This window comes from Megalops cyprinoides, chromosome 2 (assembly GCF_013368585.1).
Source record: "Megalops cyprinoides isolate fMegCyp1 chromosome 2, fMegCyp1.pri, whole genome shotgun sequence".
Taxonomy (NCBI): domain Eukaryota; kingdom Metazoa; phylum Chordata; class Actinopteri; order Elopiformes; family Megalopidae; genus Megalops; species Megalops cyprinoides.
The window spans coordinates 53,396,533-53,422,760 of NC_050584.1; the positions used below are offsets into that span (position 1 = coordinate 53,396,533).

At 42.4% G+C, this 26,228-nt stretch overlaps 1 protein-coding gene across 8 annotated transcripts in view; it reads left to right on the forward strand.

Moving 5' to 3' along the window:
• sgip1a (SH3GL interacting endocytic adaptor 1a) overlaps positions 1 to 26,228 on the forward strand; it is a 54,521-nt gene that overhangs the window by 18,202 nt on the left and 10,091 nt on the right. For 4 of the 8 annotated variants that reach the window (XM_036554724.1, XM_036554716.1, XM_036554760.1 and 1 more), the window contains 15 exons: positions 8,912 to 8,975; positions 9,774 to 9,798; positions 10,362 to 10,424; positions 10,795 to 10,852; positions 12,312 to 12,493; positions 16,532 to 16,543; positions 18,208 to 18,219; positions 19,239 to 19,263; positions 19,540 to 19,603; positions 19,923 to 20,008; positions 20,737 to 20,823; positions 21,214 to 21,288; positions 21,406 to 21,951; positions 22,947 to 23,071; positions 23,301 to 23,454. In XM_036554724.1, coding sequence (XP_036410617.1) covers positions 8,912 to 8,975; positions 9,774 to 9,798; positions 10,362 to 10,424; positions 10,795 to 10,852; positions 12,312 to 12,493; positions 16,532 to 16,543; positions 18,208 to 18,219; positions 19,239 to 19,263; positions 19,540 to 19,603; positions 19,923 to 20,008; positions 20,737 to 20,823; positions 21,214 to 21,288; positions 21,406 to 21,951; positions 22,947 to 23,071; positions 23,301 to 23,454 — 1,578 coding nt within the window. Of the gene's footprint in view, positions 1 to 8,911; positions 8,976 to 9,773; positions 9,799 to 10,361; positions 10,425 to 10,794; positions 10,853 to 12,311; positions 12,494 to 16,531; positions 16,544 to 18,207; positions 18,220 to 19,238; positions 19,264 to 19,539; positions 19,604 to 19,922; positions 20,009 to 20,736; positions 20,824 to 21,213; positions 21,289 to 21,405; positions 21,952 to 22,946; positions 23,072 to 23,300; positions 23,455 to 24,730; positions 24,791 to 26,228 lie in introns of all 8 variants that reach the window. The other 4 variants (XM_036554776.1, XM_036554751.1, XM_036554733.1 and 1 more) reach the window with 4 other exon arrangements.

A 26,228-nucleotide genomic window follows, 5' to 3' on the forward strand; every position in this document is an offset into this window, starting at 1 on the left:
GTCTAAATGCTGTAGAGGAAAGGACCATCTCAAGCCTCTGATTCAGTTTTGTCCAAAGAAACTTGTAGTTTGTCAAGGAACATTATCCGTTGCAGCAAACATCTGTGACCTTTTCCACAAAGGTGAACTAGAAACATTGTGCCTGTTTAGGTACTAACCGACACAGGAACTGCCTGGTCATCTGTCAAAAACAAATGTACTGTAAAGCTACAATGCCCGCAGTAATTTTTAATAAACAAATTACATATAAATGTGTAAACCGTAAGACCTGCATGCGTAAACTCCAACAGAACAAAGTTATTCCATTTTGCCTTGCTGAAACCTTAAACAAAGCTTGTTTAATTTAGCAATATTTTAATTCATGTTTTTAAATGCCCAGAGGGAAGTCATTGACATATTCCTCTATGTGAGCCCTTTTTTTCCTGACATATTCTGTGCCCAACTCTCCACTTGCTGCATTCACATTGAGGGTGCCTGATGAATTGTGGGAAACAGAATGTTCATAATCACCTCTGCCATTAGCCAAAACTCCCATGCAGTACATTTGTTTTTTTATTTACATAGAAATGAATGGGTCATTTGATGTGCTTTTTAACAGAAAGAGTGGAGTTCTTTGGAGTTTGTTAGTCATGCATGCGTGTGACTGCTTTGTAGTTCACATGAAAAATGGAAATGTCACCGAAATCCATTTGCTGCTGTAATAACAATGAGCTCGTCTGTTAAATCTCTACCAGTGTGCTAACCAGTGATTTTAAATGACATTGATGAGCATACTGGTGCTTGAAAGTGTCAACTGTGCTTACTGGAGTTTGGGAACAGTATGACAAAGAATTGTATTAGTTTAATTGATCTTTTTCTGTTTCAAAGGATTGTATTTTTTCTCTTTTACAAATACTTCCACCTGCTCAAAGAACTGACTGACTTCAGCACAATGCTTGTAGTAGCTGAGCTGTTCACATATCCGTTTATAACAGAATCTTCCACTGAAGCTATGGTTTTGCTGATGTGGTTCTTAAAGTGATTTGTAGGCAAATGCATTCATTGAGAATTAGAATTTCTGTGATTCCTGTCTCATTGCTCAATTCCTGCTGACATGAAGCAAAGTATGCTCGTAGCTAGCACAAAATGTTCTCTTAAAGTTGCTCGAATATTGTCACCATTTTATCACATTGCAACAACATTACATCAGCATTGAACATTTGTGCAAACTGCGTCCCAGCTGGTGCATAATTCCCACATGTGAAAAGGGTCTTACTGGCTTACTCTGTGTGCTTGAGGGCTGTTAAGATATTTTGGACATGATTAACAACATTTGTTAACAAGGGGGCATGTGTAATGGTTGTTGTCACCATCATTAAGTGTGATCTCTTTAACACCCATCACACACCTTATTTGAGCTTCCCGTTGTCCTGCTGTGAGGCAGTAATCAACCGTTCTGCCATGAAAATTTGTCACATTTCATTTAATGAACACCATCTCCTGATATTAAATGGTGGATCAGCACTTGATTTTAATTTTTTCAGGGCCTGAATTCTTCGCTATTTGCTTTACCAGTCTCCCTTTCACAACAGAAAGGTGTCACGGCTAGGCCTTCTCAACATTGTGAATGAACATGTTAACATAACAGAGAGATGCAGGGTGAATAACCAAATTAGAGAAAAAACTCGACCCCCCTCTCTCATCCCTGTGGGAAAGGAGAAGAATGATAATGAAGTGTTTTTTTCACCACCACAAACTATCGCAGTGCCAAGAACAGAAATGTACTTTTTTTATAATTGACCAGCCGTGTGTAACTCTCCTCCCCCAGATACGACCTTACAAATGAGCCAGCATATAAACTCTTTGTTCACAGAGTGTAACTCACTTCTAAAGGGCAGAAGATTGACCTTTACAAAGCTTCCAGGGGACACAGGGACGAGAGACATATTGTTGTGTCAGTCACGGCTTCTGCAGACTGTCCTAGGCATGGAAAGTCATGACAGATGTAATCATCTTCTAATTTTGTTAACTTGATGCATCTATATCTACAGCATATGTGTTATGCTGTGTGTGTGTGAGTGTGTGTGTACGTGTGTCTGTGTGTGTGTGTTTGTGTGTAAGTACATGTTCATCCATGTAGTTAAAATCTTATCTTAAAAACAAGCAAAATAGTGAACACATAGTAGACTTAGTAGTAGTAAATGCAAGTAGTAAACTTTTTCTATTATCAACAGTAAAATTTGCCATCATGACACCAGTTACCACTTACAAACTTTCTTACGTACATTAAACAGTCCACTTCATTTGTTGAATCGGTGTATCTGGATTTAAAATGGCATGCCAGCAATGTCTTATTCTAAATGTGAACACTGAAAATTTAAAAACAGGAGCAGTAGAGATAACTGCAGTGTTAAATCTACTGTTTTATCTGAAGATACATTCTCATTCATTTTTGAATCTGTTGCGATGAGTTGAAGACACTGGGGTAAGGTGAGCCAATTTTTAGGTCTTTTATTACAGCTGCCAGGGTAATGGACACTTCATTCTCTTAATAGTACCTCCGTATACTTATATATGGTTATGCATCCCTGGAAAAAAAACGTATTGCAGCCCCCCTTTGTTCTTGTTCTGTAAAAACTTTTTTCTCATTCCGGCATTTCGGGTATATCTTGTAAATTATTGTTTTTTTTCTACCCTTCCAAAGATTTCCTATCAGTTATCTTAGGGAAAGACTCAGAGAAGCTTTGGGAAATGGCTGGAGAAATTGCTGTAGAAATTTGTCCTTCGCTTAGTGTGTGGTTGTTTTAGGAGGCAAGTTAATGGTTGTGAGCAAAACGCAGTAGCATCAGTGAAGTGTGGTCGTATGTCAACCGCAGGTCATGTTGTGCTAGACTCAGCTGCATGACAGATCATAACAATGAATTGACCTGCCCCCTACCCACATCTTACCTCAAACTACTGACCATGCTTATGGAGGCCTACTGCTGTGCTTTATTCATGGCCCCATAATGTAGTCGACATGCAGTGGGCACTACCCAACATGAAATGGAGTTTGGCCTTTATCTGCTCCTTTTCAGACACAAAGGGGATTACAGTCTGTGTAGCCCATTATATACAGTAGTTGGCACATTTTACTTTGTTGCCTGGCAACAGGGTGTGGCTCATCTTACCCACAGGCTCCACCCTCCCCCTGCTCTGCTGTCCTGGTTTTGTGCTAACTAGCAGCCTTCACTCATTTTGATTCTGTGAAACAAACGGGCCTATGCACAGTATGCAAGAGGGAAGCTATTTGCAATATGCTTTCATGGAAACTATAAAGAGTAGCTCAGAAGAAAACCTCAATCTATCATCAAATTCGTCACCCTTCACTGTATTATGACAGTCCATTTCAGATGTATGCTCACTCCAGAAATGTAACTGTCACACATTTTACAATAAAAAAGATAGATTGAAATCCTTGTAAAAACTGGCGAGCATCCAAAAAATACTGGCGAAGGCATTGCAATCCATAAAAATCTTGGCTAGGCCAGTGAAGCGTCTTAGGGGTGGCACCCTAGCGCAGTAAGAACAAGGGGGAGAGGAGACAGTCAAGAGACAAATGGTCCAGTTCCACACCACCCCTGAATAAGAGTTGTGTTCTCAGTTGAACTGATTGTTGAGCATTAATCACCAGTTAAGTAAATCTACTAAGCTTCTGTGCACTGTTATACATACAGATTAGTTGCTGAGAGAGATTTCACCATATTTCTGTCTGAAACATTCCCAGCACCTACCCTAATGACTTCAGCATATCAACATGAAAAATGTTGGATATTTATGTGGAGAATATTGAGAATGAGAATATTTCTTTGAATGCTCTTTTCGCTTTGTTCATGATTTATTTTGATTTGGGTTTTTAAATGAGGATGTGGTTGAAACCTTTGAATACAGCATGTGGGAAAGTTGCAGCCGTAATGCACATCCTAACCAGAATGCTTGCCAACATTTTACCCATAAATGTGGAAGCAAAGCTGCTTATTGACTACCGTGGAACAGTTTCAATCATATATTGTATATGGGTACAGTAGAAGTAGTGAATGAATCATTTGTAGTAACTAAATTACAGCACTGCCATATAAGCCCTGTATGGTTGATTACATTACATAATGCAATCATGTTTTGTAACGCTCTGAGTGTATTCATCTCCATAGACATCCAGTGGCCAGCAGGCTGTCTGGGGCCATTAGCAGTGAGCAGACACAGTCGTTCTCATTGATTGGCTCAGACTGGCAGAGCCACTATGTGGGTGGCATGATGCCATGGCCGAAGAGTCGCTACAATAATGGGAAACAGCACAGTTGCTGAATATGATGCAGCTGTAATACAGCTGTTGACGCTGGAGCTTTGACAGCCTTCTGTAGTTTCACTGTTTGATTGAGAACTCCACTGGCCTTTTAGTGCCTCATTTTTGGTTGATTTATGAAAACTTGTGTGTATAATCGTAAATGTTCCACCTTTACTTGTCAGCTTGTTCGTGTATGTGTTTGTGTGTGTGTGTGTGTGCTTGTGTGCATATCTGCATGCTGGTATATGTGTGTGCAAGTATGGATGGGTGGGTGTGTACATATTTTTGTGCTGGTGAAGATGTACAGGACAGGCTGGGGCTCTCTACCACAAGCTGTCCTTCAGTTTCCAAAACAGCTTTTGTTTGCAAGTCATTTATTGTCTTTCAGTGATGGGGAACCAATTCTTTCGCTGACCCAGTTTCATGTGTTTTATGTCATTAGCTGAACGGGGAATTCAGATGCATCTTTCAGATTGTGCATTCATTCAATAACAAATGCAGCATGGTAGCACCACAGCCTGCTCTGTGGTAAGGTCCAGGTGATATGTGCAGCTTGCTATTTGTGCAGAAATATTTGTATTTTTAACTCATTTCAGTGAGCCTCTCTGGGATTTTCTTTCTGTCCTTTACCTTAAACCCCGAAGCCAAGGTCTGTGCCTTGCCTCCTGTTCTAATGTTTATTTTGCATCACACCCTCATCCATTTTCATCCAATGGGATGTCAAAAATCATAATAGATGACTCAGAGGTGGGAAAAGGGATCATTGGAATGGATTAGTCAGCTCGTATGTATCTATGTGTGTAAATGTATTTGCATGCATGTGTTGCTGCGTGTGTCTATGTGTGTGTGTGTGTGTGTGCATGCGTGACCATGTACATGCCCTGTTGAATGTGTGTGGGGGTACTGGAGGCAGCCGTGTACTCAGTAGATCCCTCTATGCCTGTCTTCATAGAGGAGGCGTCTGCCTCCTGCGCTATCCTCCTCCAGCTCCTTTAAGGATGAGTCACTCTGACTGTGGAGACATTTTAAACCTCCCCACATCTCTACGAGCTACTGCAGCCAGCTCTCTTGCTCTATATGTGCAACAGTGTCTATAGCCTGTGCTTAGCATTAGAGTAGACATTAGCAGAAAGGCTGTCCCAACCCGTAGGTGTCTTACGATGAGGACATCCCTCTTATGATCCTCTCCCTGAATTAGCTTGCATTTGCTATAGTTGCAATTCAGCTGTGTGGATTCCTCCATTAGCTAGCCTCATAACCAATGGCAGTCTGACGTACAGGGAGCTGCGCAGCTCAGAGGAAGTGGGGGAAATGAAATGTGCTGGAGACCGGAAGCGTTTTATGAGTTATTTTCATTAATGTTTTAGATCGGTGCTGCTGCTTCTCCTCCTCACAGCAGGGAAACACCAGCTCAGTCACGGAGAAGCACATGAAAAAAAAGCACATCATCACTGAGGAACACATTATTCCCGTTGAGGATTTAGTGGAAGATTGCTGTCAACGTGCTGTGTGAGCAGATTATCAAAAAGGAAGGATTTGCTGAAAAAAAAGTTCTTATGATTTTATTGCAAATATTCATAAAAATTCCACATTAGCTTTACTTGATTTTCCATTATGTATGCCTTTGCTACCTCAAACACAGGCACAGAGAAGGCACAGCGTTAAGTGCTTAAGACAGAAATGAATCCCAGTCTGTCAGCCTTATCACACCTGTATCTGAGCTCACTGTGTATGTTAGACCCTTACAGAACGTGATGTCACCCTGTGGAGATGAGATAAGTGGCTTAATATATCCTCATGAGAAGAACCTGTGTCTTTTCCATGAGGAGGTACTCCGCTAATGTCTCCGGCTGGGTGGGGCACTGTGTGATTGCAAAGACAGAGGTTTATTTTACCTTAGGCCACACCAGTAACAGATGCATCACAGTGGTCCAGACCCCAGTGGCATCTCAGCTGAGGAATTCCTTTTTTTATCTGTTTTGCAGGTAGAATTGAAAGGTTACATTGACCTTGCAGTGCCAAGTAGCAGCCCTTAGTTTGTGTGAAACACAAGCAGTGATTCACTGGCAGCATTGTGCTGCCCTGGTTAAGGTAGGGTTTGAGGCAATTTTGTTTGCAGGTTTGAACTGCAGTAAGGATTTGCCTGTTGTGCTAGGGAGAATGATGCTGAATTATCCCTGTTTATCTCCATATGTGAAGGCCTTGCGTCCAAAGTACTGGTCAGAGGTACGTGAGGAGATCATTTAAACTAGGCTGCTTCCAACGTCCCATTCTCATTTTACAGTAAACTAATTTACACGTAGTTAAAATTATTCTTCATCAGTTAGTCAATATTTGCAGCATAGGAAAAGGATTAATGTAATGTTTTTATTCTTGGCTTCGTTAATGTGTAGTTGGCAGTCATTTATTGCACAATTGGCAGTCAGTTACTTTGGCTGAAGAATAATCTGACTGAAGAGAAAAACAGAAATGCTATTGCATGGCAAGCGAACGAGATCGATGTGATGTGAACATTTTCAGTTTTTTCCCCCGCTGATCTGAAGGCCATCCTATTTGAAATCTGTGTTCCTTCTCCATCTACGTCCTATGTGCAGAAGTGGAGTTCCTGTGCGGTCAATGCGTTAAGTTCCTGTGGCCTATAATGAATGAGATTACCCTCTCTTGAAGAGCATACACTAATTATGAGACCACTTCTGTTACATTCATAAGGAAGCTATTAAGCTATTAAATCATGTTGGAGACATAGCTTTTAGTTTTCATATGCACTAATTAGTCTTACATTAAAGGGATTTGAATGTGTTTTGAATCTCACGTTAGAAAATAGGATTTAGAATGGCTCTGTTGAGCACAGGATAGTCCTTACTGTACTATGTATAAATCAGTTTTGTTGGTGATGATCACCATGTACTCAGTCCAGTCTAACTAGGTTTTATTGTTGTTTTCCTCAAATGCAAACCAGCCACAAGCACACTGTGGAAAACAAAAGTGTTTAGACTGATATAATTTTGTATTGATTTGAATTCTGTGTAGTACTTCCAGACCCCATGTGCTTTAATTTTCATGCAGTTAACATGTGCATTTTGTCTTCTGAAACAAACTGGATTTAAGTAGAAAAGAATCAGAAGGAGAAAAAAGTATGTGGCTGCAAAAGAATGAGTCCTCTGAAGGTTGTCATGGTGTGAACACTGTGTTCCTGCCCTGTCTCCTTTCTCCTCCTGCTCTCATCCTGTCTGACTGTCCCACACTCCCCATGTGTCTCCTCTGGTCTTCAGATCAGTACATGTGAGGTGGCATTCAGCCAGGGATTAGTAGTCATGTACCTGCTTCAGGTTGCACAGCAAGATCTATCAGTCTGACTCACAGGAGAGGAGCAGCTAGTGAGCAGTTTCACCAGCCAGGAGATAATGGGAGTTTCCTCTTTGGAAAGTGTCACTAACCGGGAGAAGGAGGGAAATATTTTGTGGGGATCGATAAGTGTACCTCAGGAGAACAATGCGCCGCTCCCAGGCCTGTCTGGATCGATTTCTCATTTTAGCAGCAGCCAGGTGTAGTGCAGTGCAGGTCTAGGTACTGACTGTTGCCAGGGGGAGGTACTGCCTGAGTCTCAGACGGCTGCTGAGAACGTGTCCAGGCCTCCTTGGTGTTTCCCCACTTGTCTAGTGCTGCATCCTGTACATCCTAAGCAATGTCTTTACCCCCCAGTGCATCTCGTCTTTGCGTGATCGTTTATTTATAAGCTGAATTTGCAGCTGCCAGTGAAAAATTGAAGCAAAATGTGGGGGCGAGGGCAAAAAGACCTGGCATAGGTGCATAAAAGGAAAGGTCACACAAGCGCACATGTGTCCGTGAGTCTTCTGTACCATACTATACCTACAGCAAAATAACAGAAGGAAAACAGGTGAAAACAGATGATAGTAGTGTTCATTATGCAGTATGAATTAATTTGTGTTTTAGAAAATGGAAATTGGACATGGAAGGATATTTTATTCAAAATAAGAGATAGAGTGATATTTCTGTCATGTGGAATACTTTTACTGTCACTGAAATACTTCTTTCAGTTAAAATCAGCAAATAATCTTCAGAGAAAACGTATACATCCTAATAATTGGTGCAAGTGCTCTAATTTGCCTTGCTGAGATGACTCTGTTTATCACGACTTCCCTAGGGTGTTAGTGTTTATTTGCCAGTTATTTGGTTGTTTATACAATATGATTTTGTGTGATTATTTTTCTGGATTGTAGATTGATTCTGATCAGGTTTATACAGCAGTCTTAAAACATGCTTTTACATTAGAGATAAATGACCATCTGCTCTGTTCCAGGAATGTTGCTCTTTTCTTGGACCTCTATGACTGTTTTAGATGTGAAATTATTTTATGTTTGCAGTGCCACCTTGTTATTGAATAATACATGAAACGTTTCCCTTTGATGGTTTGGCAGTAGATCTTGGACTCTAACAAAGGTTCAGTGGACCCACCCTTTTATCTGTCTCACAGAACTGAGGGCAGCCTTTGACTGAAGTGCACTGCTTTTCTGCGTTCATACATGAATGTGCATGGCCCTAGGATCTCAGATGCTTTAGTGACGCATTTTCTCTCCTCTCTCGTAGGATTGAAAAAGCGTACCAGGAAGGCCTTCGGGATAAGGAAGAAAGAAAAGGACACAGATTCTACGTACGTTCTCCCCGTATACAATGTGACAGCTTTGCATCATGCCAAAATAGCGCGTTAAAAATAGCTGGAGCCAACAGCCATTAACACATTTGTGAATGTGTGTGTAATGATCTTTTGTCAGTATAAATAGGTAAATGCACTCACCCTGTAATCCCCAAGTGAGTTCAACATTCACAAGTAAGACTGATTTGCGGAATGAGAGACCCATCACACACACTGCATGTCTATTTTAGTGCCTTATGTCAATTGACTATGAACAGTGTAAGCTGAGATGGTTATTCATCTGAATACAATGGATTTCACAGCACATTTCAAAGCGTTGGACAGCCTTGATAAAAGAGCTTTGACGAATCCTCAAAAGCTGTGTCTTCTTTCAGTTTCCTCCTGCTTCCTCTTTGGCCACAAACCTGATAATGGACAGACACAAAAACAACTTAACATGGTTTCAGATTTAAAAGGCCAATGACCATTCTTCAATATCTTTCTGCATATAGGGACGGTCAGGCCATGTTTCGCAGAGTTACAGCCCTGTAACTCTGCATCATGTTGTTTTTGCTAATAGCAGCTTTCCATTCTCCTGTCCAATGTGTGAGTGGGATCACTCTGATAGATGGGTAATGGCTGGTTGCCGTGGGGATGAGGAGAGTCTTTGCCATTGTTCAGTATACCAGAGTGCTGCAAACGCAGGTGCTCCTGTGAGCTACCCTGCTCTGGGGAACACTCGTGATTAGAAAGCATTGCCATCTGAAGAGGGCTTTAAAGATCCTGACTGTGTCTCTCCAAATCTGTGTGTTTCAGGGGATCACCGGACAGAGATGGGGGTGTAAGTGTTATGCAAGCATGCACTGCACATTGCTTGTGAATTATTCAGCCTGTTCATTTAGTGTGTGAGGCAAATATAGCTGTTATAGCTAGGCTTTACATCTTTTTACATACTCCCTTTGGGAGTGTTTTTATGACTGTTTTATTACTGTATTCTATTTTTTATGTTATCTGATAACTCAATATCCTGTTTTTCAAAGCAAATATTTTTTCTTTTATGTTCTTTCATCAAGTATGCTAATGTGTGTAACCTACATTCAATCGTGCTTTTATGTAAAGCTCACTGTGTTAGTGGTTAAAGGGAATAACCGCATTATATTTCATCTTCTGTGTTATGGCCCTTCACCTGCCAGGAACCTCAGGAGACTGAATCGGTACTAAAACGATATGCATTACCCTGCTACTTACTAGTAGATGTAAACCAGTATTAGGAAGGACCTTTAGCGAAGACCCCTTAGTTCTTTATAGCAATTCTATCCTAAGATAACCTCTAGTAGAGTGTATATAATTCATCATAGTTCTATCCTGGTTTGGTTGATTAAAGTTCTCACCATTTCTGTGCAGTCACAGAAAAAGACTAATGGGGCACCGAATGGGTTTTACGGAGAGATTGACTGGGATCGATATGTAAGTAGTTTTTCCTTTCCTCCTCATATAAATCCATTATATGGTATTTCCTATGTAACATCATGCCTAGTAACGCGCATTGCTATTCATTACTTTTATCACAGTTTAAGGACAATAATGTGTGATACCTCTTCAAATGTAAAGAGCGAGCTCAGCCCATCCATTATCCATTGAACACACAGTGGTCATGATTTCCACAGCTTTTATGCTGCAGGCTTGTTTTAAATTAGATGAAATGTGATGGAGATGCCTTTGGCATAAGTTAGTCATAGGTTGCCAAATAATCAATTAAATCTACGTTATTTTTAATTGTAATGGTGAGATATGTATTGGAATATGTGTTGATATAACTGTTTCCCTCCTGTTTCAGAACTCCCCTGAGGTGGATGAAGAAGGATACAGTATTAGACCAGAGGAAGAGGATATATATATCCTTCAGAGGCTGTCTTCAGAAAGACCTCAATATTACAGCCTAGTGTTAAAAGCCCTAATTCATTTGAGATTTAGTAGAATGAATCTGGCCATATCGACAGGCAGTAAAGCGGTGAATGTTTGTTGTTCAGTGGTAGAGACCTGCGTTTCCCAGTCTCTACATAGTTGGTAGTGAGATGTTGAGGTGTGAGATGGAAACCACAGGAAGCTCCTGGAGCCAATAAATAGGCAATGTGCAGTTGGCATGCTTCAGAACTGATTCTAGTGAAAATCAGACACACTGTTGTTTGCTTATATCCTATGAAATAAATTGCAGGGTTGGTATTCCATTAATTTGGGAAGACGTGTAAAAATAGCACTAAACTCCTTTATATCAGAGGGCATGTGAAACAAGAGTTTTAAATAACTGACGTCACAATATGAATGTAATCTAACACTAGCTTGTCAGGTGTTGATGTTCTTCTGAATATGGCAGAAGACCATCCCTTCATTTGAGGTAGTACCCATATTTAGGTTGTACACAGCTAAGTTAGCATGACATTGAAAAGCAGTTTTCAAGCTTTTCTGCTGGAGCTCCCCACTCACCATCAATGACTAATTTAAAAAAAAAAAATTGATTATGAGGGTGGGCCTTTCAAGAACAATATGTGGCATCTGTGCCTGTCTTTGTCAGACTTCAGAAAATTGGTTAAGAGATTCAGTGCTGTTTGTTCCCGTTTCATTCAGCTTGTGTATATTTTCAAAGCCAGTCGCAATGCCTACTGAGTGGTACAGATTTCAGTTTTTACTGGTATTCCAGCTTGATTTGTTGATCGGACACCCTGACCCCACCCCTTCACAAAAGAAACATTAGCTACACCAACAATGGATAAAAATGAGTATTTTACAACAGGAAACTGTCATATACGTATATAAGTGTGTGCTAAGAGTGGTAGGATCAGAGGCCAGAAAGTTTATCATGGTAATGATATTTTAGGCTAACCTTTTAATGTCTAAATCAAGATAAATAAAATCTTCAGGGATTCCTTGTCATAGAGCTTTTTCACGCAAAACAGCACACTAAATTGCTAAAGAGAAAATAATGGATGCAACCCAAGTTGCACAGTGAAGATAACACTCAAATTTCACTGGTTTCCTGTCTGCCTGTCTGAGTCTGCCAGTCGTTTGCTCCCTGCCTTTGCTCTTCCATCAGAACATGCCTGCCATGGGGACCTGATATTCTGGCATTACAGTCTGGAAGGATAATATTTTAAGCCAAAAGCATTTTTAAAAGGTTTTTTTTTGACCTATAATATACCGATTTATTGGCAAGAACCCATGTATATCGCTTCCAAATAAAGTCAGGTCCAATATTTTGACAAAAAATACAGGTTTAAAATTTCACTGGAGTTCAACTTTAAGTAATTGTTCTTGGTCTGACGTATCAAACCATCATTGCCCTTAACTGAGACCCACCTGCTCCTAAAGCCAAGACTCACTTTTTCTCATCCAGTGAGTCCGAAGAGGAGGAGGACCACCGGAAAAAGTTCAAAATCAAGATCAGACCTTTACCTACAGACAGCGCAAACTGTACAGAGCCCACAGTAGATGAACTAAAAGCCTCCATAGGCAACATAGCACTGTCTCCCTCTCCACTGGTGAGTTCCCTTTAACATAATAATTAAATCTCTTTCAGATGTTTAGATTGTTGTGTTGTTACACATTCCTGTGCTGATTTCTACTTATTGTATTGTGGCTCGAGTCATCATTTTGATCCCGTGATCAGTTTCCCATATCATTCACTATAAGCCTTCAGAATCTCTCTGTGCAACATACCTGTATAACAGGTGACTATTGGGAGATATTTACAGTTGCAGAAATGCACATTAGCCAAAAACGGACATGTTTGACTAACAATGAGCCTTTGTCTGTGTCTGGTTGTGAGTCAGAAGTGTTTGAGCCCCACTGTGGTCTCTCAGACACTCTCAGTGCAGAGGGTCTCTTTTAATTGATGCATCGAAATGAACAGGACAGTCAATGTATCCGTCTGGCGGGAAGAGAGTCTGAAGTACCTTGGCTTCATTCAGAGGCATAAGGGTATCAGCAGTCCTGTCTGAATGCCTCTGTCTCTCAGGCAGGACTGATGCAGTCTCCTCCATCCAACTGTCTATTAGAAGAATGCTGGTCAGAACAAGGCCTGATTTTATTTCTTGGATTTGAATTGTATACAAGATGTGTGGAGAATCGTTTCCCTGCAGAGATATAGAGCAGTCTCTGAGGCTGGCCATTACTGAGACATGTTACGCAGCTGTGAAAGTGAGCACACATGGCCTACATACGAAGCTGCGTGCACCCTCACGTGACCCAGCCTCCCCAGAGGGGGGGTCATGTCTTCACAAACACAGTGTCATCTGTGTTTCAAACAGCTCTGCTGTGTTAATGGGCACCACAGGGTAGCCATCTCTGGCCTGTCCTACTTACACACCTGCAGCCCTCCCATCTCCATGGACTTCATTTACTTGGTGGCTTTATTTGGATTGAAATAGGTTGTGAGGGAATCATTTGAATGATTGAATGTTGTCCTAATGGCTCCCTGAATACACCTGAAAGTCTAGAGGCAATAAGAAATTCATTTCTTGGTCCATTCATTTGCTTCCTTGTGATAGCTATCTTTCTATGTAGGTACTGCACGTGAGCTGCTGCTATGGCTATAGCTTAAGTCACTAGCCAGCTGTGCATATTTATTTATGGAACACAAGGATTTTATCTGCAGCTAGTTACAATTGCGAGATGGTTCTGGCAAATATATGTAGCTACCTCTTTGATATAGATATGGTTACCTAATTAGCTAGCCCAGATAGCAACTGTAGCTTCCCATTTTGTTTAAAAAAATCTTAATTTGCATCGAAATGATTTATACAAAAAGAATTCTGCCCCTAATGCCCATGTGGAGAAGAATTGCCGTTAAATTTGGCTCCACTGAGGGACTCAGCAGGTGACAGCACAAAGCCACCCACTACCCACTATCTCCTGTTACCACCATCTCTCTGCTCTTACCTTAGCTAGCACTCACCACTCCCTGCTGTAACCACAGCCTACACTGACCACTCTCTGGTCTGACTGCTGTCTGCTTTCTCCCTGCGCTGGTTCTTGCCAGACACAGAAGGATCCCTGCCATTAGCTGGTATTACCCATTCCCTACTCTGACTGTAGCTGGTATTAACTACTACTACTAACAGTGAAAATCATCTGTTGTCTCTCAGCCACATATCAATTATTAATTCTGAAAATGATGCACAATTAAGCCCTGTTAAGCACAGAGGAATAGGGCATTTGCAAGAGCCACCCCACACATGTTAAGAGACCCGTCAGATTAATTATTTAGTGACCTTTGGACAGTTATCCAAAGAGCACAGTTTAGATGCTTATTTTGTTGGAATGAACCTGTTTTCACCAGTAGTTCTTGAGACTTACATTTAGAAATGTGTATTGCAGCGTATCTGTCTTAAAGCTACTGGTGTTCATTAGCATTCTGCAGAGGTGAAAGAGTTCTACTCTCCATTGACCAACAAAATTTTCGTTGTGCCCAGACAGAATTCTCTAGCTCTCTAGATAATGATTTTTAAAAATAGATTAAAATATCTTATGGTCTCAAATTGTACTGAATGAGATCTTTGCCTCTACAGTAATTATGTACACATGTTGTAAAGAACAGGAGGCGTGAATTATTGGAACATCTCAGTGTGCAGTATAGGGGGAATTAACACCACACATTTGCCCTCAGGCCTTTACAGATAGCTGTGGCTCCATCAGCCCTGAAATTCTCAATGAGAGTTTGGTGTTTTACCCCTCTCTCTCTATGGCAATTACCACATCCATTAAGTAAAAAACCCAATATTGTCAAGTATTGTAACTTCTGGCATTTTGTTCATGAATTATACATTAATCACATGTCTGCCCTACTCCATGGCAACATGCCCTTACCAATGGTAACCATGGTGATGGATTGACCATGAAATCTGTTTGCAAGAATGGGAGCAGGTGAAAGGTTAACAGGCTTTAAACTGAATAGCAGAGGGCCTTTCCACTCTCTCTCTCTTTTCCTCTCCCTCTCTTTCTGCTTTTGAATCATTGCTTTGGATCCATGTTGAGAATATAAAGCAGAGTAGCAAAGAAGAAGACGTACTGAATAATGAAGACGATCCTTCTCTTATGTATAATTTTAATTTTATCTAGTGGTAGATAACTGTTGCATTTTCATGTGCAATATTGCATTTTTGTACTATTTGTTTAGCATATTAAAAACCACATAATAGGTGACAGGGCCTGGCTACAGTCATAAGTGCTGAGATGGGAATTGAAATCAGATGCAAGGCATAAAACCTAGAATAATGCCATCTACAATGTATTTGAATAGGCACAGCAGGGCAGAAAATATGGAGCATGGAGCAGCGAGAAGCTGTGTGATTGAGGGTGTTATTTTAGTAGATGCAAATGGCATGTGTTCTGAGATCAGTGCAGTAAATCATTGACATCTGGTCTGTAGAATGTAATTAGCAAGCTTTTTTATGAGCCAGAGTGGCTTGTAGGGTCAGCACTTGCCCTGATTCCCTTTGGCATGAGTTGGCTTGATATATAAGTAGAACCCCTGGCCAGGACTCCAGTCTATCAGACAACAAACTCTCAATCAGTCTCTAATGCTGAGGACAAGCAGACAGGTAGTGGCATCATTTTAAAGTCTATGGTGTGACTTTTCTGGGGATTCAGCTGTTAACTGCCCAGCGAGAGGGCACACAGTGATGTGGGTTGCTGATTTGCAGTAGTTATCACCACAGTGAGGTGTTTTCTTCTTATTTGTAATGGTGTTATGAAGTGTATGGCTCCACACATACTCAGTGTATCCACTGGGTACACATTTTGGTGTTCTTTGTGCTATTGCAAGCTCAGCGTCATCTTAAATTTACAAACTGTATTATAACAAGAAAAGTAACAGCAGCTGAAGATTTCACATTGAAAGCTAATTTATTAAAATTTATTTATTTATTTTTTAATTTGATTTAATTTATTTATTTTCCTAGTTTAGTTTCTGAGTTTCACTCATCAAGTGTCAGTTATGTAGTTTGCATCAGTGGTCAAAATTTCAAAGCATGTGATCAGATTCCCATGAGTATGTTGTTTCCACTGAAAGTACTCCATTGCTTATCCATTCCATTTTTTTAATTTTCATATTGGTACCAGACATCTCAAGTGCTCTACAGAATTATGCTACATACTTCAACGCTGTTGCTTCTATTATTAATCTTCATTAGTCACTTGGCCGAAGCCTTTATCTTTGGTAAAATCCCAAAGCATTCATTTATTTTGGTAGTGTTTTTATAGCAGATAGATCTTATTTTATAGCTGAGCTTTCACAGGTGTAATTAAGCTAAGTTGCTGGAGGAGACAGATGGCCACCTGAGATCTGAGCGTCCATCTCACCTGTCTGTCTAGAGTGTCGACCATTACTGTGCTGTGCTGGATGTGTCAGTGCCATTATATGAGTTGTGTAAAAGCTGAAGTTGAAGTTTTTTAGCGTCACAGGTATACTGTAAAGTGCCTGCTCATTCCACCTCATTCATCATTAGGATGACGGCTCTGTTATGTAAGCTAACGTAGTATCTATTCTCTCTCTCCCTCTCTAATAATGGCTTCTGTAGAGGAGTAGTCCGGTAAGCCTGTTCTTTCTTCCCTGCTCAGAGGTTCCTCTCCATCTTCATAGCATGGCAGAGGTCTGCATGTGTGCGCCTCAGTGCATGTTGCGTCTTCTGTTTCCTGCGGTTGGGTTGGGAATGCAAAAAAGCATAGTGTCCTTCTCAGTCTGCTTCCCTGGGATCTTTGGGTTCTGTTCTGAAAATAACAGTGACTGAAGAGGCAGAAGTGATTCCCAGTCAGAGTCAAATGGTTTCGGTTTTTGAGAAATCTCAACCCTGGAGTCAAGTTGTGTTTTTTATTTTTTTTTTTTCGGGAACTGCTGTGTTCTGTGAAGGAACGGATTGGTGGGAAGTGTAAAAAACAGTAAACTGCTGTTCTGTGTGGTGACATCAACATTGCCCTTAAGAGAGAAATCTGGACAAAAGCAGCATGTTTTTGACTGCTAGTGCCAGTCCCTTCCCAGCTCCTTGAGAACACAGATGTTCTGCCTGTACTCCACAGAACAGAAGAACAAAGTGCACAGTCAGAACTTATTCTGTAGAGGGAAGATGATGGCTGTGTTTTATGCGCTCCTAAAACACTGTAATCTCACTTTCATAATATTCATGTTCACTCTACAAGCTAAATCCACCAGTGTTTCCACAGCAGCTGAACAGATTTAAGTTTTAATTATAATCACTGTTCGTGTGTGTGCGCACGGGTGTCCTGTTATTACTTTTATTTCTGCTGAGTAAGGTCCTCATTACAACCCTTAAATCTTTTTTAATTGAGAAACAAACTGTTGGATAACTAATGCTATTGTGTTGCTTTATGAATGGTCTAGAAGAATGTCTGTAACTGAAACTTTAATCCCTGCCCTAGCCTGTCCATTACGATGACCAGAGGTTGCAGTAGTTACCTGCTGCCATTTTTCCATGGTCTGTAGCTTTTGCCTTACTGGGCTTTATACTGTACATGCTTTAATGAAGGAGTGTGATCATGTGTCCACCTCCATATCACTCGCAGTTCCTTTCTCTGGAAAGGAGATGATCCAGTAACAGTAATAGGAAAAAAAACATCAGCAGGAGCATGACTGAGAAAGAGAGTTGTGTATTGGATAGCGCTAAAGCCATGGCAGACTCACAGAACCCGCTCAGAAAAAGGCGGGCGTTTTTGGACACTAAACCCATGTGATTTTTCCCAGTAAGGATGCTTTAGTCTGTGGTGGTTTCCCATATTCCCCCAAGCCCAAACTGGTGAAAGGAGGACTTTTTTTATTGTTTGAACAGTAAGCCCTGAGGTCAAGGCATTGATTTCCAGTACATTTCCACTGGGAACAGACTTAAAACACACCATATGGCTTTCAGTGATGCCAACATGCATATCCTCTGTGTTACCCTTGAGAGGCCCTCCTTCAAAGTATCTGTTTTCTAATCATATCCTGCTGTCTGTCCAGGAAGTGACACCGGTGTTGTAGATTAGCATGTGTTTCCACCCCCCACCCCCCACCCATGCACCTCGTCATGTCACGCTAACACTCCTCACTCTTCTGTTTCTCTTTCCAGAGGGGAGAAAGGCAAGGGGCGTAACAGAATGTTGGGCTTTGGAAGTGGTGACTGTGCTGTTGAAGTTTAAAGTCTGTTTACTGATTTGTCACTTTCTGACCAGGTGTCTCTTCTCTCTTCCTTTTTGCTGGTCACAGAGACGTAGCCCGGTAAGTTGTGGCTGTGATACTGACTACATAAAACAGCCCTCCCATGCTTGTTTGCTTGATAGCAGCCTCGTCAGGCAAGGTTTAAGTGAAAGATCAAGGGCAGAGGATGACAGAGTAACTGCCAATTAGCTGCTGGGGAGCCTCAAATGTCCCCCTAGTGACAGCTTTCAAGTCCTGCATGGGGTAGTGCTGTTCTTTGATCTCTCACTTTAGCCACACCCTCTGGAGTTGACTGTGCTGCTTAGGCTGGTCTAGCCCAATATCACACATTGAAAATCTTTACATGCACACCACTGTGATCCCTGCATCGGAGAACAAGTACCCTGTGATGCTAATAATGAGTGTCACACTCCACACTACAGCTGTGAGTCAGTGCCCATCAATCTGTGGGACCTACGTTAAAGTATTAATTCTGCTAAAGAATCTGTTCAGCGTAAATTACCTGCAGTGGGTTGGATTCTGTGGGTTTCATAATCAGTTTGTAGGTTGAACGCATCTTCACTGCTGCATTATTCTTTTGTCTTTCTGTGTGCACATAGAGTTCTGTTACTTCACGGTGCTCAGCCGTAGATTTTGAGCTCGGCAAACCTTTCACATTGTGCGGGCTGCAGTACAGCACAGTGCATGCAAATGAACTGTGCTCCCTCCTCTTTTCTCTTTTGGATTTAATAAAATGGCAGCGATGAATGTATTAGGGAGAACATCTCTGTGTGTAAGAGAGGAGGGTGGTATTAGTCATCTTGTTGGCTGGGTGCCTAATATGCCAGTTATATACACCATTCACAGCGGAAAGCTGGAACTTTGGCTGTACCTTATCATGTGACCTTTATCATCGTACCGGCTCTTATTTTACAGTACAGAGCTTTTGAAGTAGACAGGTTGTGATTCACAGAAAGGGTCATACTTTGACTTATTGACCCACATATTTTAGCGTAATACTGATTTGTTTTGACTTGAATATCAAGTGTATTGCACTTTAGATCACTGAGTTCCTTTTAAACTTCTTTTTTTACTTACAGGGCCTGATAAAAAGAAATATATCCAGTAAGTATCAAATAACTGCTATCAACTAGCTATCAAGTAGCTACTGTGGTTGTGTATCAACCATTAGTTCATGGATGAATTAGTTAGTTAAAATGCATGCGTGAAAGATTACTTAGAATATCTGAAACATGCCGCTTTTTGTATTATGTGTTTTATTAATTTGATGAGAAGCCTTTTGTGGACTTGTGTATGTGTGTGTCGTGGAAATGATATTAATTAATTAATCAAACTGACATGCTGTTTAATCAAACTGACATGCTGTGACTTGTCTCTCAGGTGAGGAGATTGCAAGGCCAAGGCGCTCCACCCCCACACCCGCCCCTGCTCCAGAGGCCCCCAAGTGAGTCCCAGTGGCATCCATAGTTTTACATTCAGGCCTGATTACCCACAGCTTTAGAAATATCCACTGCCATAGAAAGGTTTTTCCTGTCCACTGAAATTAGGAAATGAAATGTGTTGAGAGCATCTGGTTAAGAGGAACATATGGACAGATGAAACAGAAAGAATGCACTGTGGTTGTCAGTCACGTTCACTGTGAATGTGGTGGTTATATTACATGGTAGTGTATATTACAGTATGATAGTGTAGGTGTTATTCTCTGATGAATGTAGTTGTGTGTGCGCAGTGAGTGGTCACTCTAGTTATCATTATCTCTCCAGCAGTAAGGCTGCTCCAGTGCCAGAGGATGCAACGGCCTTGTTCGGCCCTCCCCTGGAGACAGCCTTTGAAGCACAGAAAACCGAAGGTATCTTACTCCGATCGGCCTCTGCCTGCTGATGAATCAGACTGTGTGTTTATATGCCTGTGTATCTGGGGGAGGGTTTTTGAGCCCGTTCAATTTAGTTTAATTTAATTTGATTACATGTTTGTAAACTGGATAAGATATGGCAAATGAGGAAGCAGCCATGCATCACCTATGGCCGTTAAAATGGGAATCAACAAAGTGAATTTATTCAAAGTGATCATCAAGCTGAACATTGAGCTCCAGGTTCATTTTCGGCAGCAGGTATAACAAGGCCCAGGGAAGCAATCGTTCTCTCCCAAATTGACTTTATTGATGTCTTGTCCTCTTGTTGCTGCATCTCTTTGCTAAGTCACTGAACGGTTCACTTTAAGGTGCTGCACGCACCGCCCATAGCTGGTTTGAAAGCTCCCATCTGGAATTGTAGAAAGGCATGGAACTGCACGCATGGGGACATTAGATTGAGGCAGCGTGAAATGGCCTTCAGCTGTACAGAGCTATGACTGCAGTGACTGGAGTGTAGGAAGAAGCTGTTTCTGCCTTGAAGTGCAGGGGCTGCTGCTCAGGGCCTCTGTTGGTTGTAGTGTGCGGCTCCCCCCCCCCGCCTACATTTACGTCTCCACTGGGTTTTTGTTTTTAGGAGCACTGAGATGCGCTGCATTGCAGCCTCCTGTTTCCTGAGCTGTGGCTAACGCCACTGTTGTGTTGTGTTGTGTCCTCTCCCCATGTAGTGGTTATAGATGAGCCTGAAGTGTGGGGTGTGCCTGTATCTGAGTCACAAACTGACTCTCCTTTGACAAGAGCCTTCCCCACTGGAAGTAAGTCTTCACCTGTGTGGCATTTTCTCCTCCATTAATCTGCATGCATGTTGCACCAGCTGAGCTAACAAATTCACCAGGAATGGATGCGTGTTCATGTGAACGTGTGCCCTTAACTCTTCTCACAGTATTCTTCAATAACCCGTTCTTTTACCAACAGTTATCTTCATCATTCTACTTTAGTGGAGGCTGCTTCATTCCAGGGTTCATTAGTTACACTCATGCACCGCGCCCACCCAGTGTCCCCCCTCCACTTGTCTTCCATTGCCCCTGCATGGGCCATATACCTCTGTACTCAGCTGATCTGGTGCAGGTACTGCTGCTGTCTACCAGGAGTCACCTCGTGAATGAGCAAGCTTTCATCGCCCCCCCTCACAAATGTCATTGCAGCTCCGCCTCCGCTTCCGCCCAAGAATGTCCCGGCTACGCCCCCTCCTTGCGGCTCTCCCTCTGCAGACTCCTCCGGTAAGCGGCTCGCCCGCTCTCATGCCATTGCTGTCGCTCAGTCACTCTCAGGCACACAGATGTGTTCCAGGCCTGTCAACCCGTGTGCTCATTCTCCCTGCACGTTTCCTGACACAGCTGTCTTGAAAGAGGAGGAACCCGGTTCCGGTTCCCAGGACGTCAATACTGAGGGCCCCAGGAAGCCTTCCATTGCTGACCTGGACAACATCTTCGGACCGGTGCAGACCCCTGGGCCCGGAGCGGAGACGGCAGAGAAAGAATGGGTCAGCTTCACTGACGACTCACCTGAAAGGCCGCCCCCTCCCCAGGACCCCGCCCCTCCTCTGCCCACCGTCCCGCCCCCAGACTCGCCCCCCTGCGTTCCTCCGGAACCCCCTCCTGGCCCCCCACCAGAAGAGGTGTTGGAGTCTCCCACCAGCCCTCCTCCTCCTCCTCCCCCAGAGGAGCCAGCTACACGCACCATCCCCCCACCCCTTGTCCTGAATGATGAGGACAAAAGGAGCCCCGAGGCCTCAGCGCTGAAGGAGGATGTCGCCGAGTCCACAGCCTCACCCAAAGAGCTCACCCAGGGGCCCCGTGCTACCCCTCCCCCTCCTCCCCCTCCTACATACAGGGCAGTGGTGTCCTCACCTGGGCCTTGCTCCGGAACTGGCACTGGCAGCGGTGAGTCCTCCTCCCTCCGCTCATCAAGATCTCGCACATGCTTACCTGCAGAATTCACAGACGGAGAACAGCCTGCACCACATTACCATCAGATCCTTGGACAAACAGAACAGCTGTTTCATGAGCATTATTTATTCATTCTGAAGTGTTCTTTATTTCGGTGTGGCCTCAGTACATTTTCTGGGAATGTTATGGACTGTAATGAAGTTATAGTGCTGTTTTCTTGCATCACTTGTAAGGCTTAGAAATGTAATCATTAGACTGTGTCGATAGCATCTGTTTGGGTGCAGCTGTTCTCTGATTTACTTTCCTGCATCTCTTGCAGATGAACTTGTATATTACATTGCGTGATACAAATAAGATTTAGGGACTTAATCCTCCATTGATCTTGAGATGATATATTTAGTGACCTACTGAATCACTGGACTGCCTACACAGCTGACCTCATTATATCTCTTTGTGTCTCAGACTTGGGTATGAAGAGAGCAGTGAACTGCTAAAAAAGCCCAGCATGCTGAGAATATGACGAGAATATGACACTGATGTGCATAGGGACCTTTTATATGAAAGGTTTAGTTTAAGAATAATCTTGGCTTTTAAAATACATTGTAAAGCACAAGAAAAAAAAATGCCATCAGACAATGACCTTAATTTGTTATCACTGAAGCCAGTCTGTGTGAAAGGACCTTAGCGCTAAACGGGCAACGGGCTGCAGAGTTTAGTTTAGCACAAAGGAAATGTGACAAACGGATTCCACTCTGAAAGCACAGCTGGCGGACTCTTGCTGATGCGACACATAATGCTACAATAAGGGTGTGACTGTTGGCCAGTAGTGGCTCAGAAAGTGTGGGAACGGGGCTGTCAAGACAAACAGCAGAATATAAGCTTTGAGCCATGAATGGCGCCCCCCTCAGGGCCTTGGGGGATACTGTAGGCCCAGTGGGTCATGTGCTCTGCAGGAGTGAATTTTTCTCATCTGATTGGTTCCTCCACAGGCTCCTCCTCCCCAGCACGCCCTGCCACACCACTGGCCGGCAGTAGCCCGACCCCGCCCCCTCCTCCCCCCCGGCCACCCTCAAGACCCAAACTGCCTCCTGGGAAACCGAGTGTGGGGGATGTGGTATGTGCTTCCACTCTTAATTGTGATTTAACAGGCGTCATCTATTGTTATGTTGTCTATTACTGATTTCCGTTGGCACATATAACTGTCTTATGCGTATGTTTCATTAACATTTTCCAGTTTTTTTCTGTCCAGCTGAAGCAGGTCTCTTCTTGCATATATTGACCACAGTGAGAGGGTTGATAGAAGCCCTCATTCTGACCTCCCTGAATTGTCATTGGTTTTCCAGACTCGGCCGTTCAGTCCCCCTATTCACTCATCCAGCCCCCCGCCTATCGCCCCTCTGGCGCGAGCGGAGAGCACCTCCTCCATATCCTCCACCAACTCTCTGAGCGCCGCCACCACGCCCACTGTCGGTAAAGAGCTCTCCGTTTCTGTGTCAGGTCTGCACCGTTTTCCATCACCTTCAATATACCTCCTCTTCTGTCAGACTGATGTGCCAGCCTTTCTGTTTGCCAGTCAGATGTATTCGTAAAGCATGCACCTACAGATAATGCTGTAGCATTACTATGAAATCAGTAGCAAAAGTTGTGTATTTGCTAGTATTATATATGTATGAGGTCAGCTCAAGTGCCATGATGCTTGTTACATAGGCAGGATTTAAATATGTCAGTATTTTCCTGTATTCTGTCGTATTTAGGTGTAGGTCAGAATTATTATGCCTTCATACAGTGTTTCCCGTTCTGCATGCCCTGTGGCCCACCAGTTCTTTCACTGGACTTGTGAAACGACTGAATAATCAAGTTTCCCCTTGCGTTCTGACTCTTAACAACACATATGAAATGTCCGCAGATCCACATTATCTACAGAGCTCTTGTAGGCTATGACATGAAAAGTCCTATTTTTGTTCCATTGATTTTCTGCTATAAGAAATGCACATTTTGTATGTAGAACTTTCAGTGCCCTCCCCAATTGTTTTTTTTTCAGCCTAAAAATGTAAAACCATAGCATGTTTAAAATATGCCATGTGAAATTGAAAATACACCACAGTAAAATTCTAAACTGTGGTCTCATCCTTCCTCCAGTTAGTTTCCACAGGGCCTACAGAAAAGAAACTGGAGAAATTCTGCAATAACAAGCAGCCCTCAGTCTTCAGTTGTCTCAGTTCGCATCACTTCACTTTCATGATTATAAGATTGTTTTTGTTAGCTTTGGAGTAACTTAATATAACCTTGTGTTATGCACGATACAGTTATTTTAGCCCATATCAAAATGCTGTCATGAGTATTAGCTAGTGATTTATAAGTTGCACAGTTTGTGCCATATTCATGTTTACTATGGATGTACAGTACAATGAATTGCTTTATACAATATTAGTTGGATGGTTGTTTTAATGGTATTTTATTCCATGTTATTTCAGTGTGCTAGTATACTTCAGGAAAATATCAGAGGGCAGATTGCTGAGCAGTTAACTGACAAAGATGCATTTCTTTCAAATGCATCTCATTCTCCACACACTTTGTGCTTGCATTACCACTTCAGTTTTATTGTTTTTCTCCATGTTAATTTTTTTTTGTTCCATATACATTTACTAAATGTGGGTCTTTCTGGATGTTCACTGTTGTCCTTGTTAATTTTGGTTTTGGCTGTCATTTGTGCTTGATTTTTTTTATGTTTGTTTCCTTTCTTTTGGGTTGATCTTTTTGTCAATGATGTCAGAAGATGACGCTTTTGTATGCAAACCGCCCACCTTTGAGAGGCGCTGTGAAATGCCTACAGGTATGGTATGGGCTCACTGGAATGGCAGGGGACATTGAGATTTCACACAAGCCATTATGCCTGCAGAATCATTGTTACCCATGATGCATTCTGCTCTCAGTGTATAGGACATTCATGACAGCATTTTTCCCACCCATTCAGAAGTCAGTGTGCAAGATGGCCGCCATCACATGGCATTGGGACTTTTGTGGAATCAAAGAAATATTTCAGAGATTTGAACAGCACGTCCATACTGAGACTGAAATTCAAGGGAGATTGCGTCCAACACACACCTTTTTTTCTCTTTTTGCTTTTGATTTTTTTTTTCATGTCATACATGCTATGACTGAGAAGCCTTTTTATTTACTAAGAAACGTGGGCAACCTTTTCATCAATACCACAAAGGTGCTGGCAGATGGAACTCATTCCAAGGTCAGGTTTTACAGAAAGCTGAAATGACATTCATCCTTCTCATCTCCTTATGTGCCTGTGTCACACAGTGCTGTTCAGGTGTTCGAGCAGTTCATGAAAATGAATTTTTGTTAACGCATACACTATTGGTTATTCCATCCACATCCCCATGGCAACATCCTATATGAATCGTGAGTTTGTATTGATTATTATAAATCACAAATTCCCTTAAAGCATGATTTATTTCTGAAACTGCAGCACTGTTGAAAAGATGTATTTGAATTTTTTTTTCTTTTTTTGTCACGCCACTAAGTGCATAACCTGCCAAATGAGACGCCGTTGCATGCTCCTCTTTGAAGTCTGCCAGACGAATTAGTCTGAGTGGCAAGAAGCTTTTCAGCATTCACTCCACCTTCCACATGAAGTTTAACACGGCCCTAATGTCACAGAGCTCTCCAAAGCTCATGTACCAACCAGCCTCCTATGAACCTGTCTCCCTGGACCCCAGCTTCCTCTTCATTCCTCCATTGGTCCCCGCTGGAACAGGAAAAATCCTCTCCCTCTCTCCTCACCCTCTGCCTCCTTTCCTTCCCACTCATCCTCCATCCTTCCTTCTGCCCTTCTCCTGCCTCCTCACACACACAAGAGGGAATCCATTCTCCCCGGCTAGGCTCATATCTGCCCCCTTCTGTCCCTCTGTAGGCGGCTCTTTTGCTGTAAGCCAGGCCACAGTAACAGGGTAGTAATGTATATGAATACCTTCCCCAGTACAGAGCTCTGTAACTTAAGTGAGGAATGTCATTCATTTGAATTAACCATACCTCAGCCCCACCAAAAGCAAAGCTGCAGAATGCAGCTATAAATCTAAGCAGAGAGTGATGCTTAGTGTGGGAACTCCCAGATCCTGACAGAGGACATGCCCTGTCTTGTCTCTGTGCAAAATCAGACTCATGATCCTAGTTATGCTCCAGTTACATCTTTCCTTACTTCCAGTGCTGTGGAACTCTTTTTTTCCTCTGATCGGCCCCACCCCTAGTGCCACTCCACA